Source organism: Candoia aspera, chromosome 1, assembly GCF_035149785.1.
Source record: "Candoia aspera isolate rCanAsp1 chromosome 1, rCanAsp1.hap2, whole genome shotgun sequence".
In the NCBI taxonomy this organism is placed as follows: domain Eukaryota; kingdom Metazoa; phylum Chordata; class Lepidosauria; order Squamata; family Boidae; genus Candoia; species Candoia aspera.
The window spans coordinates 120969819-120987645 of record NC_086153.1 but is presented as its reverse complement, the minus strand read 5'-3'; the positions used below and the strand labels follow the sequence as shown (position 1 = coordinate 120987645).

The 17827-nt window shown below is 40.9% G+C and overlaps 2 protein-coding genes across 6 annotated transcripts in view; both read right to left on the bottom strand.

The window, feature by feature from the left end:
• The window catches only part of LOC134503995 (cytochrome c oxidase subunit 7A2, mitochondrial), a 410163-nt gene that overhangs the window by 65597 nt on the left and 326739 nt on the right, over positions 1–17827 (bottom strand). The gene's annotated exons all lie outside the window — the stretch shown is intronic.
• FILIP1 (filamin A interacting protein 1) overlaps positions 1–17827 on the bottom strand; it is an 88518-nt gene that overhangs the window by 32058 nt on the left and 38633 nt on the right. For 3 of the 4 annotated variants that reach the window (XM_063312954.1, XM_063312962.1, XM_063312971.1), the window contains exons 2-4: positions 14899–15177; positions 5354–5527; positions 3938–4116 (exon numbers count right to left, since the gene is read on the bottom strand). In XM_063312954.1, the coding sequence (XP_063169024.1) occupies positions 3938–4116; positions 5354–5527; positions 14899–15171 (626 nt within the window). In that variant the 5' untranslated portion in view covers positions 15172–15177. Of the gene's footprint in view, positions 1–3937; positions 4117–5353; positions 5528–14898; positions 15178–17827 lie in introns of those variants that run through there. The other variant, XM_063312980.1, reaches the window with a different exon arrangement.

Here is a 17827-nt window from a genome sequence, read left to right as displayed (position 1 = left end):
TTATATTTTATATATCATATTACTATTGTGTTTATAATATAATATATAAATGTATAATATTTTAAAGTATTAAATACTTTTAAGCTACTATGAAAATAGCTTGCAGCTACAGTGTATCAGGGGAGGAAAGTGGGAGTGTGTGAACCAGAGACTGACTGACTGACTGACTGACTAAATAAATAAATAGGCAGCTCAGGAGGTGACATGGTTGGGTCCAGGCGATGGTATATACATCCTTGAGTAAGGGGGTGTTCCTGGCTGCCTTTAAAGAGGCACTGGTGCACCTACTCCTTAAGAAGCCATCACTGGACCCAACTGCTGGACAATTTTCATCCAGTCTCCCACCTCCCCTTTTTGGGGAAGGTGGTTGAGAAGGTGGTGGCATTGCAACTCCAGAGGATCCTGGATGAAATGGATTATCTGGACCCCTTTCAGTCAGGTTTCAGGCTGGGATATGGGACAGAGACCGCATTGGTTGCACTTATGGATGACCTCTGGCGGGAGCAGGATGGAGGCAGTGCATCCATCCTTGCTCTCCTTGACCTCTCAGCAGCTTTCGATACTATCGACCATGGTATCCTTTTGGGACGGCTCAGGGAGTTGTGGGTGGGCGGCGTAGTTCTGTGTTGGTTCACCTCCTTCCTCCAGGGCTGATACCAATTGGTGGTGATAGGAGAGGAGAGATCCGAGCCTCGACCTCTCCGTTGTGGGATGCTGCAGCGTTAGGTTCTCTCTCCTCTCTTATTTAACATCTACATGAAACCACTGGGTGAGATCATCCATCACCACGGGATACCCAATTATACATCTCCATCCCAGGTGAGGTAATTGATGCAGTGACTGCCCTTTCTCAGTGCCTGGAGGCTGTGGGGCTCTGGATGGGGAACAACAGGCTTCAACTGAACCCTGGTAAGATGGAGTGGCTATGGACTGATGGTTCCTCAGTATCCGGGAAGTTATCATCTTTAGTTCTGTATGGGGTTGCACTGCCCCATTCAGACCCAGCGCATAATCTGCGGGTTCTTCTGGACTCACGACTCCTGCTTGAAGAGCAGGTGGCAGTCATGGCCAGGAGGGCCTTTGCGCAACTTTGTGTTGTGCGCCAATTACGCCCATTCCTGGAACGAGAGGCCCTCCAAACAGTCACTCACGCCCTGGTCATCTCCCATATAGACTACTGCAGTGCACTCTACATGGGGCTACCCTTGAAGAGTATCCGGAAGCTTCAGCTGGTCCAGAATGCAGCCACGCAGGCCATTTTTGGTGCCCCTAGGTCAGCACATATAACACCGTCGCTGCGCGAGCTGCACTGGGTGCCAGTTTGCTTCCGGGTCCAATTCAAAGTGTTGGTTATCACCTTTAAAGCCCTACATGGCATGGGGCCAGGTTACCTGAGGGACTGTCTCATCCCCATTACATCGGCCCACCCCACCCAATCATCCAGAGAGGGCATGTTGCGGACCCCGTCCGTTAGAGAATTTCATCTGGCGGGGTCCAGGAAATGGGCCTTCTCTGCAGTGGCCCCTGCCTTTGAAACATCTTGCCCCTGGAGGTGAGGCAGGCCCCTTCACTCCTGACCTTCCGGAAGGCCCTGAAAATGTGGTTCTGCTGTCCCGCCTGGGGCGGGAAAGTGAGCAACCATTCTTGGGGGTGGCTCGCACCCTAGAGCCCCTCCCACCAGCTTGGATTTTATACCCTCTTGGATTTTATATTTATTATTGTATTTTATAATAAGTGTAATGTGTCTGGTTTTATGAGATTTTAATGTTTATGATTGGAGTTTGATTGTATTGTAAACCACCCAGAGTCCCTCTCTTGGGGGAGATGGGCGGTAATTAAATTTGAATAATAATAATAAAAATAAACAAACAAACTTCAGTCATCTTCATTATGCTGAATCATGGTTTAGAACCACTAGATGGGGGGGGGGGAAACCAATACAGAAAAGTGCTCCTTTACTTCCATCTAGTGGTCATCCAAATTTTTGCAGACCAAATATAGCATGCCTAGAAAAGAAGCCAAAAGGTATCTGAATGTAAGATATACTTCATATTCAAAGCACACAATTGCATTTTATACTTGATTCTTTTAATTAAAGTTTTGCAAAACTGGACATTTTCAGATATTTGCTTCAACGTTGAAACGGACTTGATGGCTTCGCTTGCATCATCAGCTTATCTGTAGTTAACTGCTAAATTAATCCTGCGTTCTGGGTTTGCAATGTTTTCAACCATATGGGTTGGGTTCACAAATATCACAGCCTGACCAAATATGATTGCCTATTCACAGGAATCTCTTGACATTGCAATTCTGATAGGGACTAGGGATTTCTAACAGAGAGCTGTTGGTAAGTTTCATCCAATACTTCTTCCAATTCATTGGGGGAAATTATGATTTGTTATGTAAAATAGATGTAAGTAAATGACAGTGGCAGCAGTACCTGGCTGACCTTTTCTGGCTTGGAAGCTAAGCAGCTTAAGACCTGGTTAGTACTTAGATGGAAGAACTCCAGAGAATAACACAACTGTGGGTTTGATCAAGAAATTGAGAAAACGTCTTGATCAAACTTCTTTAGTTTGCCACTGCCTTCTTCCCAGACTAACTAAATCAAACTAAATCCATTTTGTTGCCAAGAAAACTATATGAATGTTCCCATGAAGACACCAGAAGGCAAGTTCAATGCAATGGAGACTTTATCTAACAGAGTAGGTATGTCCTCAAAGTATAAGTACAAATATCAGGAATTCTCTCATTAAACTCTCATGGCAATTCCTTTAACAACGAATCCTTAATAGTATTATTTTTGTCTATTTAAATTGACATACCTTGTTTCCAGTGGATCTGTGCAATTTGAACTCTTCTTTTGAATAGTTAAACTGATTTCAGGTCATTATTTGGTACATCCCAATGAAAATAACATTTTGAAGATACTAGGTACTTCCAGCCTTTCTAAACATAGTTTTAAAACTCTAGAGACTGATTCAGGTGGTTCTGACTCTCTGCAGAGCTACATGGCTATGGGGATGCTGCAAGCATAGATTTGTTTACATGCTTATGAGTCTACCAAGTTTGTGGACAACTAGCAGCCAGTCAGCCTTTGCTATTTCTGGCAATAATGGTGCATAGAGAACTATCAGCAATAAGAACTTGCTTGTCTGCCAGTTACTCAAGACCTTATCCCATCCTCTCAGGTCTGTTCCCAAACAGCCATATGTTTTCCTCCTTCACAACAATAAAAATAAATAAATTATTAGTATTTTCCTAGGTTTCTGTTCTCACTTTGATGGCAAACCTCCAAACTCTGAATATGGGTACCCTGGCAATTTTGCGCTAATCATGACAAGAAGGATCCCAGGAGGTGGGGCAAGCCATCAATCTCCTCCAGCGGGAGCACAGTTCTTTGCTGGTTCTGAAGCAGTATTTGCTGACTTGAAACAGTAATTTCTCATCCCACAGGTACCACAGCATTGACACCGGAGTATATCAAAACAGCTTGTAACTGCAAGACCCCAGTTACAACTTCATGCAACCAAAAGAGGCTCATATTGTGCCAGGATCAAGAGTATGCTTTGAGCTCAAAGTTTTCACTATTCAGTTTAAACATATGTTAATTTATTTTTTTTAATGTTTGCAAAATCTAATGAGTGAGATAAGCCAGTATATGTGTCAAATTTGTATTTGCATAAATCAGTCCCAAAATCAGGTCATTATTCAGGACAATGGCACCAGGCAGCTGATACCAAATTGGGATGGACAGGAAGGTTTCCATAATGAGACCAATATATGGAAAAATATTTTTGAAATGTTAAACCATTTCTCCCCTTGCAGTGCTATAGGTCTGCAAGGAAAAAAAAAAGCCAGGTAAAAGCACCTCACTTCCTATCAAATTCATTTCTGAAATGCAGATCTCATCCAACAGAGTGTGTTTGAAGCTTACCGTTCACGCTCTTGTTCCAGGAGATTGGTAAAGTCATCACTTTTGTTCATGTAATCAGTATGTTTGTGCTTCTCATTTTCCAGCTCGTAAACTGTGCGTCGATGGCATTTTTCTGCCAAAAGAAGCTGCTCAAGCATGCGCCGATATGTTTCTTTCTGCTTTTCTTCTAGTCTGTCCAGCTGGTTTATTGAAACACAAAATGGGTGGTGTTAAATAGGTCACTAGTTGACTTTGGTTAATCTACCCAGCAAGGAACTTGTCTTACAGAAAGGACATAGATGCAGTTACTGCTTCTAAGCTGCCAGTATTTGGATATGCTCATCACACACTAACTACTGAGGAAAGAAGTTCACATTTTGATTACATCAAGCTGTTTGAGGAATGAGCTTTCCAGGTTTGGAGCTTGGTGAGAGAAGATGGCCAGAAAAGAGGAGGAAAGGGAATATTCTCATCAAGGTTTGAAGTAAATGTTCATTCATGAATTCATTCCATGCAGTTTGCACATTAATCTTGTGCTCAGGAAGGCATCCATAGGAATCTCATTTTGTTTCTACTTTATGAGGAGAGTGAGTGACTGGCCTCAAAGCAGTCAGCGAGCTCCACTGTCCCCAGTCATTCAGAGGGAACTTGAACTTAGTTCACCACAGTCCTAGGTCAACACCTAAACCCCTCTCTAGATTTTTTTTTATCCTGCCTTTATTATTTTTAACAATAACTCAAGACAGGGAACGTACTCTACCTAATACTCCCTCCTCCTCCTATTTTCCCCACAACAACAAGCCTGTGAGGTGAGTTGGGCTGAGAGAGAGTGACTGGCCCAGGATCACCCTGGCTTATGATTTCTCAGCCATTGCTTCAATTTCATGAATCTGATCAGATTCTAAATGGTTGTGATGAAACCTCTTAATTACTGCTCTAATGAAAATTGACAAGAATCACAAGAACACAACCTGAAAATAATCATGTCAGGAAATAAGCATGTAGATGCCCTCAGCCAAACCAGCTTGGTATTTATGAACAGCTGTGCAACAGAGAAGCTCTGTCAATGTCTTGCTTGCTGGAGCAGATTCAACTGGCTTCCTATAACTGCATGCAGATGTCACTGTGGTTTGCTTACTGTTGCATTGGGCCACTCAGGAATGTATAATTGCTAACATTCCAGTATCCCTAGTTTCAGCTTCAGAGCTAGAGGAATGCAATCCTATGCAGGTTTCCTGAGAAGTGAAATTACAGTGACCAGTAGGATGCCTTCCCTGGAAGCTCTGTAGGGTTACCATTTTACAATCTGCTTTTTAGAGTTTCTGATATTAATAGTCTGTAATGATACCTCAGGCAAATAGCAAAATGCAAGTTGAAGAAAAATACTCAAAAGACACTCTGCTTTTCAGTTCTTAAAATAAGCTGAAAGGTGCTCACCTCTGAAATGGGCTTCTCATAAACATCTTCTCCTACTGATTTCTCCTTTGAAAAGACAGCATCTCTATGCAATATTCTGAGGACGTTCTCTGGTGCTGCAGAGCCATAGTGGGCCTCCAGGATTTCAGGTCTGATTTTCTCTGTCTTCAGCATATGGATCACATCTTCTCTAGCCTGCAAGTTTACACTTCAATATTATTGCCATTCCTACCCCTAAGTCAATATTGTCATGAAATGGTAGCATTCTTTGTTGCTTTAATATTATCAACACAGTTCTGTGCTCTAAAGTGCATCTACTGAATTACTAAGAGTTACCAGATGTTAGGTAATACAAGGTTTCTTGATTCCTTCCCTATGAAGCCCCATCTATGGAAAAGATGACAAGATTAGGACAGAGGGAAGATTCTGGGTTCTTTCTTTTACAAAGAGACAAGATGATGGAGGTCTCCAAAAATGTGAATGGGGTGAAGACAATATTCTCTCCTAGACCTGAATTTCAGGGTCACCCACTTAAAATTGATTGGCAGTTGATCTGGAGGACTGCTTCAAACAAGGCATAGTCGACCTATCCCAATTATACATTTCTACAAAATGTGGGAATGGTCTAAGAAGGTTTTTAAACAAGATCCCAGTGAATGTATCCAGTTCATGTTTAGATGGTAACTCCCACAATTACAGTCAGTAAAAGTAAAATTCTGGAAGGGGGAGTCTCAACGCATCTGGAGAGTGGGAAAGACTGGAATAAAACAAATCTGGAGGGTATGTTTACTGACAGCTGTTAACTGTAATAAGGAAATGAAACTCCATATTGACAGGCCATATATCTCTAAATTACAGATTCTGGGGGCAAACAATAAAAGCTGGCTATCCTATTGTGCCATGTTTATTTTTTTTGTATGTGTGACTTTAAACCAAAGGTGTAGTATTTCAGATTCCCAACTCACACTGTATTAAAATTTAACAACAGAAATAAAAAACGAGAGGAACCAAGCATTCAAGATAACAGTAAAATGCAGATGATAAGAAGGCTTGCCTTAGCAGCTCTCTTAAAACAGGCAAGCCATAGAACTGCGAAGCTATTTCCAAAAGGTTATTTGACAGGGTCAGTTTACAGCAGGACCAGTATAAGAGCAGAACCATCAGAGAATCTTTTGTGTGTGTGTGTGTGCCCCTATATCTTAAAAGGTGGGAAGAAGATAGTGGGCTTTTCACCCTCTCTTCCCTGATGATGTGCTTTCCTCCTATCTTTATGATGGGGTAGAACATGTTGCTTGGAAAACCACAGGTTAATATTCCTCTGATCTGACCCTGGGGATAAAAATGGTTGCCAGGGGAGGTCTCATCTCTCTAGCAGCCCAAGAAGAAATGGCCACAAAGGCATAAAGCCCCATGGTCAATTGGGAGGGAGTGGTACATCTGTGGGAGAGTTGCAGCCTGCAGGCCACCAACCTTCTTCAGGGTCCTCCCCTTCCAGGATGACCATTAGAAGATGGCTTGTTCTGTTTCACAATGGACAAATCTTTGTTCCCAGCCAGAACCCCTTGATCCAGCTTCAGCTAGCCCCAAGAGGGAGGACATGTTTGGGAATCTAAGGGAAGTGGTGAATTAGTGAGGTGGCTGCATTGCCTATAACATCAAATCAAACCAGTCTAGTGGTTAAGGCACCAGGGTAGAAACCAGCTTTGAGGAACTGATTGAAGAGGCCCCTTTCCCCCCCCCCCACTTTGTGGGATGGAAGGAATTCAAAAGGAGGCTTATCTCTCCCTTTTCTCAAACAACAACAAGCCCCCCACCCATTGCTGTCTGAAGTGGCAAGATTCTCGGTAGCCTTGCTTTCTCATTTCAAATAGAATGGTCCTGATGCTGTGTCCTTCCTTTTCTCTCCAGGGGCATGAATGAAAAGAAAATATTGTTACCTCCATCTCTATTATAGAGCATTGTTGCTGAAACTGGAAAGAGAAATTGCTAGGCTACTGAGGTGTCAAGTCAAGCAGCAACAAATGACTTTTTGTGATGGGGGGGGAACCCCATTAGTCACCATGCTTTTAATGATAAGCCATTTGCTGACAATGAATTAGAATTCACTCTAACCCAGGTAAAGAGTACTCAAATCCTGGTGGCTTTTTAAAAAAAATAAAAATCCTGCCTTTATTATTTTTATAAATAACTTGAGGTGGGGAACATATCTAATACTCCTTCCTCCTCCTATTTTCCCCACAACAGCAACCCTGTGAGGTGAGTTGGGCTGAGAGAGAGTGACTAGCCCAGGGTCACCCAGCTGGCTTTCATGGCTAAGGCAGGACCAGAACTCTCCGTCTCCTGGTTTCTAGCCTGGTGCCTTAACCACTAGACCAAACTGGCTCTCAACTGGACATGGACAACTCAAACTGGCTTCATGGACATGTCCATGCAGTTTTTAGGGGAATCAAGAAGTGGCTTGCTGTTGCCATCCCCCCATGATGTATTTTCATCTTTCCAGTCGAACCTACAGTCTGAGGCTTCCTGGGGGTCTTCCATCTCATTTTTTTTCAGGTCATCTAAAATTCCTGTTAGAGGATAGGCCCACCAAGGTGTATATGGTGCAGGATGGGGACAGTATCATCCTAGCCCTAGTCCAAAGTGCTGCTGCTTCTTTTTAAAGACGTGCATACTTGTCAGAACAGCAGCTTCCAACAAATGGTGATGCTAACTGGATATTCTGGGAGTTACTGTCCAACACATCTGGGAGGCTCACCTTACAGGGTTATTGTTGTGGGGAAAATAGGAGGAGGAGGTAGTATTTTTATTTATTTATTTATTTTATTTCTATCCCGCCTTTATTATTTTTATAAATAACTCAAGGTGGCGAACATACCTAATATTCCTTCCTCCTCCTATTTTAGTAAGTTCCCTGTACTGTAGGATTAGATATGTGTCCTGTCTCATTGAAAGCAGACATCAACTAACCATTCCATGTGGTATTAATGGAACTACTGTAGTCCCCAAAGCACGAATCGTTGAACAATTGTGCATCACTATCTGGGACTGCCTATCTCCAGTTCTTTCTGCCCATCCCACAGGGTCTCCCAAGATAGGTGTGCTCCAGGTCCCCTATGTGAAGAATGTCATCTGATGAGACCCAGGAGGCATGCCTTTTCTATTGCAGTCCTTGCCCTCTTTGGAACAAGCTCCCTCACCCCCGAGATCCAGATCACCCCATCCTGTTTAGCCTTCAGGAAAGTTTTTAAAACTTGGCTTTTCCTTTGGGCATTGGGCCAGGACAAGAGATGAGCTTGTCTTCTGGGAGGTGGGGGTATAATGGGGGACCTCCAGCTTTATGTTGTTGAAATGTTGGCATATAGATTTTTTTTTTAAAAAAAATTGTATGGTTTTTATTGTAATATTATTTTGGGATTTTTTAATTCAATGTATGCCACCTGGAGTCATAATTATTGAGATGGGTGGCTATATAAATCTTCTAAATAAATAAATGGGTCTCTTGTTACATACATCATAATCCTTATGAAAAGACAGACCAGCTAGCTTTTGTGCACCATTCTAGTTTAACAGTATTCATCAGTTCTGTCTTTGAAGAACACAGTTTTGACTAGCTATTATGCATTGCTTCAGGTAAAATTTGTTTAGTGAATACTAGACACCTCAGTTAATGTTTAAGAAGCTTTGGTTAAAATTACCTCTCTCTTGGACCTGCAATTCAGGAACTGGAAGATTAACTCATGAGCTTTAGGCTTCTGCTACTAATATTGTGCTTCAGACTGAAATTCACAAGACTGTCAACATGTATATTTTGGCTGTATTCCCAGTACTTGGAATTTATCAAGATATCAATAATCGCTGAGGGTGGCCCTGAACATTATATAACATTAGAGGGAAACAGTTACATCTGATTTGCAGAAGCAGATTGCTGATATCCATGGCTTAATAAAGCATAAAAATCCAGCCATTGTAAATTTCTTCAGGGACTTTTAAATTAAAAGCCACTTTTCCCACAAATCAGTGTTGTTGTTGTTTTTAAAAAGTCACAAATTTGTTACTCAGGACTCCAGCAAGGGATGAACCTGTCTGACTAGTTCAATGAATTGAACTCTGTTACCCATCTCCCATTTGCTGACTGTTGCTTCTGTAATAGTAGCTAATAAAATGTGATGTCCAAAAGGCAGGATGTTGTACTGAGCTGTCCATTCATCTAAAACAAGAATCTGTTGCATTTTCTTTCCTTTTACAGTATATTAATAGTGGCTCCAATGAGTCCGAGAATACTACTTCGCTCTGCTCACCTCCAGTCCCTGCAAATATTTGGTCAACAAACATTGATAGTAGTAATGATGCAAAGAAGTGGTGTTTTATACACCATGCTTTGAAAGAGATCTGATGGAACCTGGAAGACATCTGCTTCCTATTGCTGCCTGCCTACACAGCTTTGGTTCTGCTTTATTGCCAGAGAGTTACATAGATGATGTCACTTCTGTCTAAAGAGAACACGCCACCCGAGCTCTGAGCTGACATAATTCATTATCTGTGGTCTGGTCCAAGAATACTGAATTCCCATGACAAGGAATTAAAGTTACTCTGTTTGAAGTTAGAAGGGTTGAAAGATACCACTTCTAGTTTTCCTGACACTGAGAAGCAGCTTTGTTCTGTGCTGTTATCAGACCAAAAGGAGGGTGGCTAAACCCTATAATTCCATGATCCTTGGCAGTACAAGAAGCAAACTCAAAAGGTCACTGTAGATTGTGTACACAAATCGAAATGTGTTGTGATATGTTTTGCATGCTTCAGGAATTAGCACATCATAGTGGGCAAATCAGCTGACTTGGGGGAAGCTGTAGCCGGCTATTATAAATGTTCCCATGGACAAATTTAGCCATCTGTAGATTCTGTTATCAGTGACTAGGGTGACTAAAGGTAAACAGAATAGCCTACAGTAATTCACCAATTACTGTAGGCTCACAGATGACAAGATTTTTCTTGGTGCCTATTGGGTGTCCCTTGGAAATATTAAAGCTGTCTTCTCCAATCTGTTGCTTTCCAAATGTGACGGAAAAACAGCTCCCAGAATGCCCAGAAGCATGGCCTTCAGCCATGCTGATTGGGCATTCTGGGAGTTGTAGAGGTAATACCTCATAGAGCTATGTTGGTTGGGAATCCTGGGAGTTGTAGCCTTAAGATATCTTGTAGGTGTTTAAGATATCTTGTGTTTTTTTAGTGTCCTGCTTTTCTGCCTCTTCCAGCCCTCCCTCTACAGAGAGAATCACCTATCTGAAAACAGGTCTCAAGGAGCTTCCTTGCTACAATGCTGTCCAGTTGACATTCTTCCTCCTCTCTGCATTTAATTTGCAAAGTCCTGTTCTGCGGTTGATTTCTGATAAAAAATGTGTCCAATTAGGAACTACTGTATATTGTTTTGATAGCATCTGCTGAATCATCCAGCATTTTTTAAAATTGAAAGTTGATTAAATGGTACAAACCTAAAAAAATACAAGGACTTCAGCATAGAATAATTCACAATACAGAATTTGTTCCATTTTAACCATTAGGTGGAGCATGAAGCCCAAAATCTTAAACAATTTTCAATTTAGAAGATTTCATTTACAATTAAAGTTTTGTATCTGACCTCATTAAATTGAATGCTGAGAGAGTAAGATATATATTTTGCCTATTCTTTAAAAAAAATTCAAGTCTGATATATTAAAACAAGGGAAGAACAGAGCACTGTACAGTGCCATTATAAACCAGATTGCATCTTTATTTATATATTTTGGCACTCACCAGGTGTTAGACATGTTCTGTATGAAAAATATATAACATAGCAAGCATAAACATTGGCCCATATAGTTCTGACTCTTCTGCCAATTATTTTGAGTGGGAAGGGTTCAATTTTGAGGAGCTTTAAGGAACAAAATAGGATGTCTTAGACTCTGGCTTCCTTCAGTCTTGGCTCATATCAAGGACTTCACCGCTATCACCCCACCCAAGGCTGGGAGCAGGACCAATGACCAATGTGACAATGCTCTACAATACCCAATATTACAGTTTTGGGATAGAATTTGGTAGGCCTGTTCAAATGACAGCCATAACTAATTCCCTTTCCTCAACAGAGTTGAGAGGATTCATGGAACACTCCTCTCTGTTTTGGAAGTCAGAAAGAAAGGCTAATTCTTGAGAAATTCCACAAAAATAGGGCTTTGTCTTATTTACCCTTGGAGCCACTTGGAAAGGGTGATGGAAAAGAGGGAGAGTAGATAAGACCCACCATCTTTCTCTCCCTTTATTTGTCAAAGAAAACCAGCCACAAGATGTGGCCCACCAGGACAAGGATGGAGTTAGATAACCCGGAGAGCGCTGATACAGCCAGTCACATCATCCAAACCTAGGCACCAGTTTCATTGTTATATGGGTCACTGTCCCATATAACTTGATCTCCATGTCAAATTAAAAAGCCACTTCCACCTCAATAAATATGAGAAAATAATTATTACTCGTAGAACCCTATGCTTGGGCATTAGATTATTAACTGCATTGTTATAGCATCGGAGAGAGTGAAAATGGGTATGTAAATAGATTCTTGTTTCTTGTCAGTATCCTGACTGGGAAATAGAGCCAGGATAATTTGATTTTCCAAACCATGATTGAACAGACTTTGCATGCAATAGATAGCATCCTGTTGCAATTTGCAACATTTGTATAATAGTGTTATTATATAAATGACACAATTTGCATCATTTGCATTGCTGCAGTGACATACCCTTCTATTCACTGAACTTTCGAGAATAATGGATACCCCCCCCCGACCCCAATTAATCCTTTAAAACTAGGTTTCACTATATTTACAGTTGATAAGAACAAAAACCATACTTGATCTTAGCCGAGGACTACAAAGCTTCTTATCCTTTTGACTAAGATCAAGATGCAATTTACAATTGCAATGAGTTATGGCTACAATTTGGAAACCATACTCAGAGCACTGGAATATTTGAGCAGGCACAAAACATACACCTTAGGAATTATTAGCCTAGGTGCCAGTATACAGAAATTTCATTTGGTAGCAAGACCCAGAAGGTCTCTGGGTTTTTTTTTTTTTTACAACTAATGAAAATGCCCCCATGGCTGATTCTGACAATAACAAATAAAACTCATTTAATGCTTTTTTTCCTTCTTAGCTATGTATTTTCAAACTATTACAGCAAACTGCCTCAACTTGATGCTTTATGGATGAGTTGGACTATAATTTCCATTTTTATAGACGATTGAAATTATAGTCCACACACTGCATTATGGCTCTTTATCTTCCAAACAAAAACAAGGGACCTCCCCGCAATCCTAGTGCATTATTTAGATTTTCATCTTATTATTATACAGAACAAAAATAATTAACACAAATACCCTCATTAAGAAAGTGACCAGATACACATACACATGAGGATATTAAATTATTGAAATAGTCTGTCCTGCCAGAATCTTCATTCTGGTTTGCTTTGCACTTACGAACATCCTTTCTCTGGCCAGTCTTCAGACTTCTTGATTTAGCCCCTCCAGTGCATATATGAGGATATAAATTTAAAACTCATTAGGGAAATTACTTTTTAAAGCATACACAAGCCTTTGGAGTCTTTATCTCACTAGCAGCATTTCTTTGAGATTAACAAACCCTGTGAATCAATGCAAATTGAGTTTCCCTTCTATCATTTTGCTAGGATAAGGCTTTCTGCATTTTCTGGTCAGTTTTTCCAGTTGTGCAAGAATGCTTAATGTATCAGTCAGTTATCAGTCAGTTCTATATTCTCTTGGTAAGGTAGCAATTGTTTATTTTCTCACTAGCAAATTTGGGATGCTGCTATGAGACAGATGACATCATACAGATGATGTTATACAGACTCAGATAGTGAATAATAGAGCCCTCATTTCCTTGAGGGCTTATGATCAGGGGATGCAGTTAATCTTTCCTGAAGTTGAAGATGAGCTTCACAGAGCAGGTCTTTCTTTCTCCCAAGCAAGAGGAGGGTGGGACTGCAAGTACTTTTCCTAATATGTTGCAGTGGTGTGTTATAATAGACTGAAGGCAACAGAGCTCTATTCCACTTTCTTCAACTCTGAGTTTCTTTTCTGAAAAAGATTGCTCTCTGCCTACTGCATAATTCAGGTGGAACCAGCCTCCATCTTACCTTTACAGGACAATAGAGAACTGTCTGTTGACAAAAGGAGGCTCTTTCCAAAAGCAGCCAGCCATAGGATAGCATTTGGGTTTGTTCTGAGGCAACTTGTGATCAAGCTAATATTCTGATAAATAGAGTTATGAGATAAACTGGAAAATCTGCTCAAAATAAGATGTTTTCTTTCTAAACAGCTCTTACATTTGAGCCTATATATGCTTACTTGGAAGAGGTGTAAGATTTAATCCCAATAAAATGTGTATATGTTTGCACTTCTATTGAACATTCAGGGTCTGAACTGAGCCAACTTCATTTGGAGTAAATTCTGTGATGAACTCAAGAATACAGGTAGAAAACAGGCATCTTACAGCCTGGAACAGGAGAAAGATAATCAGATGTCTTCAAGACATTATGGACTCCAGGATCTGTAATGCCTTTTTAACCCTGGGGCTGAAGTTGAGAGTAGCTGATATACAAACATCATCTGGAGTACACCAACTTCTTTGCCCTAATTCCAGAATGATAATCTTGTTTTGCAAAACAGGCAATGCTAAACTAAAGTGGGGTTGAGTAATTTGTGTTGTGCTGTTGCAGAAGTTGTTTCACTTTGATGGCACTTTGAACTGAACACTCCTTCAAACCTGCTATGTGAATCCCAAGTACTAAGAACAAAATGAAGCTGTCAAGTTCTTTCACTTTGCATTGCTTCTTTCCTCTAGCATAATCTGCACCTCACTGGAAACACTCCAAGACACTTCTGTGCATGTGCAGCACATGTGCTAAAGTATCTGCCCACTACTGGATGCAGCAGAGGTACCTCAGCAGGAAATTAAATGCTTTGAGGAGGTAAACCACACCTGAGGGGACAAATGCACTTCACTGAAGAGAAGCGTGCAGCCTTTGCAATGCAAAGTCCCTCCTCAAAGCAAAGAGCAGCCTTCTTGTGGTGTGGGGGGGAGGCCAAGATGGCGGGGGTGACCATGTGATTGAAGCTACACTCCCTTGTATGTGCATGCTTCTCCCACAGGCCTAGTTTGGGTTCACCATGTTGTGGGAACTCAGTCATTGTCTTAGTTATTCCGGAACCATCCTAGCACTGTAAACTGTAATATGGCTTATTTATATGAGCACAACAAGTTTTGTAAAGATAGAAGTTGTACTTCGTTAACACTTTGTTATATAAACCCAGCCATAGAGTTGGAGGGGGTTTGGTAGGTGACTTAGTGAAGCGCTTTTCTCAGCAGGAGAGAAGAAACAGAAGAATATCCCCAGCAGACGGCTTTTCATCCTCTGCGGAAAAACCTCTAATAGCAAAGTATTTCTTGCTAGGTCACAAATGTGGTTTATATTTCATGAACAAACATCTCACAATAAATAATTAGATTTCAGATATACCTGTAGTTCTCCTTCCATTATACTCAGGAGCCGGATGAGGTCCTCTTTAGAAAGTTCTATTGATTTCTTGCTTTTCCTCTCATTAGGCCCTTGTAATTTGCTGCGCTGCTTCACAGTTCCTGGACCTGGGATTTCATCTTCTTTCTGATTAGATGTATTCTTTTTCTTAGCATCTTCCTGGAAGTTTTGATTTCCTGAAGAACTGGTAATGGTCTTTGACTTGGGTAACTGCCCATTAGATGAGCTCTCTCCCCCTGGATTTCGAGATCTCATTTTGATCTAGGTAAAGGGGGAAAAATGAATGCAAGAATGGGCAAGTTTGTTTCTACATTTAAAGAAATTACAGCTTGTCTATTTGCACAGGAGTTTCAAGACAACCAAGAATGAATCGGTTGCAACCATACTACAAGTAGTCTAAACATTTTTAGCATCGTTATAAATAAACATCAGTTGACAATATTTGGCACAAAATATTACGGAGTATCATCTAAATATAAATTTAAATATTCAAGTGAGTTTTACATATTCACTTTACATGCAATGCAACAGTGATGGAAATTGCTACATTTGTTCACTGGAAACCACAGAATCTGAGAGAGAGAGAGAGAGAGAGGGAGGGAGGGAGGGAGGGAGGGAGATTTGCATGGCTGTGTCATATAGCCACATATGTATTTTCTGGACTCCCTAATTAGGGGAGAATGATTCTGAATTTTAAGGAAAATTCAAAAGCATTTCATTGCTTTCATGATGTTGGGAACAAAGCACACTTTGAATCTGCCTCATAAAGGAATGCTTCATAAAGGAATGCAGCTGCTGCTGCTGTTTCTAAAGGCTTAGCAGCGTTGTCCACAGTTGTAGTAGCAGGAAGATGCCTGTGGGAATTACTTTGTATGCACAGAAGCCTTTTCCAGCTACTGGAACTGGCAGAAGTGGTCTCAGAGTGACATGAAGAGCTTCAAGGAGGTAAACTGCAGCACCTTCACACCTCAACAAGGCAAACTGTTTGCTTATTTATTTATTTATTCATTCATTCATTCATTCATTCATTCATTCATTCATTCATTCAAATTTCTATCACCACCCATCTCCATGGAGTTAAGTATTTCACAGCAACAAAGGATGGCCACCTGACACTGGTCTAGTATAGAGTCATTTATGACCTTAGATCTATTAGAACAATGTTCAAACATAGACATATAATGGCTACTAGAGCGTTATGACTAAACCGAATTTAAATATTGTCCCTTAATGTACACATTTTCTCCTGTAAGAGCAATGGTTAATGAAAATTAGCTTCCTAATGGTATTCTTGGCTCTGGGAGAATATTATCAATAGGGTCCCTTTGTTACTCAACAGCCTAATTGTTGTGCTTTTCTTCCATGTTTGAGAAGGGAAGAAGATATGTTGATATTAAAACAGCAGCTCCCACAGCGTTCCTCTGACTATGGCTCGGCTGCTGCCCACACAGAAAGTAACAGGAATTATTGGGGGGAAAACAGGAAAGCCTGACGTTCTGGTCTCCCTGGCATCCAAACCAGAAATGGCCACAGCAACACGGAGCCCAACAGCAGCACAGAAGGGCTGATCCAATAGTGGGCCAATTGGAGTCCAGTAGGACTCCTCAATGCACCATAGAACATCCTCGCACAGATCTTCTTCCATTTGCTCATGGCGAATATCTTTCTCCTGCTGGATCACAGTGATCCAGCTTCAGCCTGCCTCACCAGTGGTTTGGCACCAAGATGGAGCCTCTGTCATGAGGAATAATCCTCAGTGCGTGAGCTGTCTTGGGCCTGGTGCAAGGAGACTGTGTGGATGAGGCCTAATACAGCTTGACCTGGACGTTCTTTTAGGAATTTATCAGTATATCGATTTAAAGTAGTACTGGCTGTCGCCCTTCGATAAGCTATTGTGGACAAGAGATTTCTTGCAGATCTATCTCTTTTTCTTTTTGGCTTCTTTCTTGGGTTGCAGCCTGAGAGTGGAATGAAGGTTGAACCATATACTGTAAGATGGAGTACTATCTGAAGCCAGAGGAGTGTGCTGCCTCTCCCTCCTACTTCATCCTCTTGCCTTTTCTTTCCTTCATTCATTTTGCTCCTACATTAGTGGCAGCAGCACAAGTGACCTCACTCATCAAACTCTCAAATGAAACACTGGAAAAAGTGATAATGGAGGTCCCCTGCACAGTAATGACTTTGCCATGATGACAGCAAATGCTGTTTAAAGGATTTGTGCATGAACGGCTCCTAATCTGGTGAGGTCAAGCCTGTTTCTCTAAAAACTTACCTTAACTAAATCTACTGAGATTAATCTCAGTAGATTTAAGTTCCTTGTGCTTTTTGAGTGAGATCATGACTGTGGCATACTCAGAATATGAAGCACCTTGAGCTTTTAGAAGAAATATATATCCAATTTTGTTTCCTCAGATGAATATTTTAAAATATTTTATTTAGAAGCCTTCAGCCTGAATGCATTTAAACTCTTTCTAGCTCTTCCATTTTTCAGTTTTTCTCCAATTTATAATCCAGAAAGGATGAGATGAGAGGTTGTATTAATAATATGACTTTTGTGTGTGTGTGTGTGTGTTCCAGTCAGTGTTGACTCCTGGCAACTGCCTGGACAAGTCCCTGCAGTTTTCTTACCAAGATTTCAGAAGCGGTTTGCCCTTGCCTGCTTCCTAGGGCTTTGTGCCTAATGTGGGACTAGAACTCACCATCTCCCGGTTTTTAGCCTGGTGCCTTAACCACTACACCAAATAATATGACACACCTATATTGAAACCACTCAAAAATATGTTGCCATCCTTGTCTGTTTTCAGAATGGTTTCTGTTTGATTAAACTGATGATATCTATTATGAAATTAAAATATTTGCATCCTATCTTCTTATCAAACTGTTTAACAGTACACAATTATATGTAAAACAA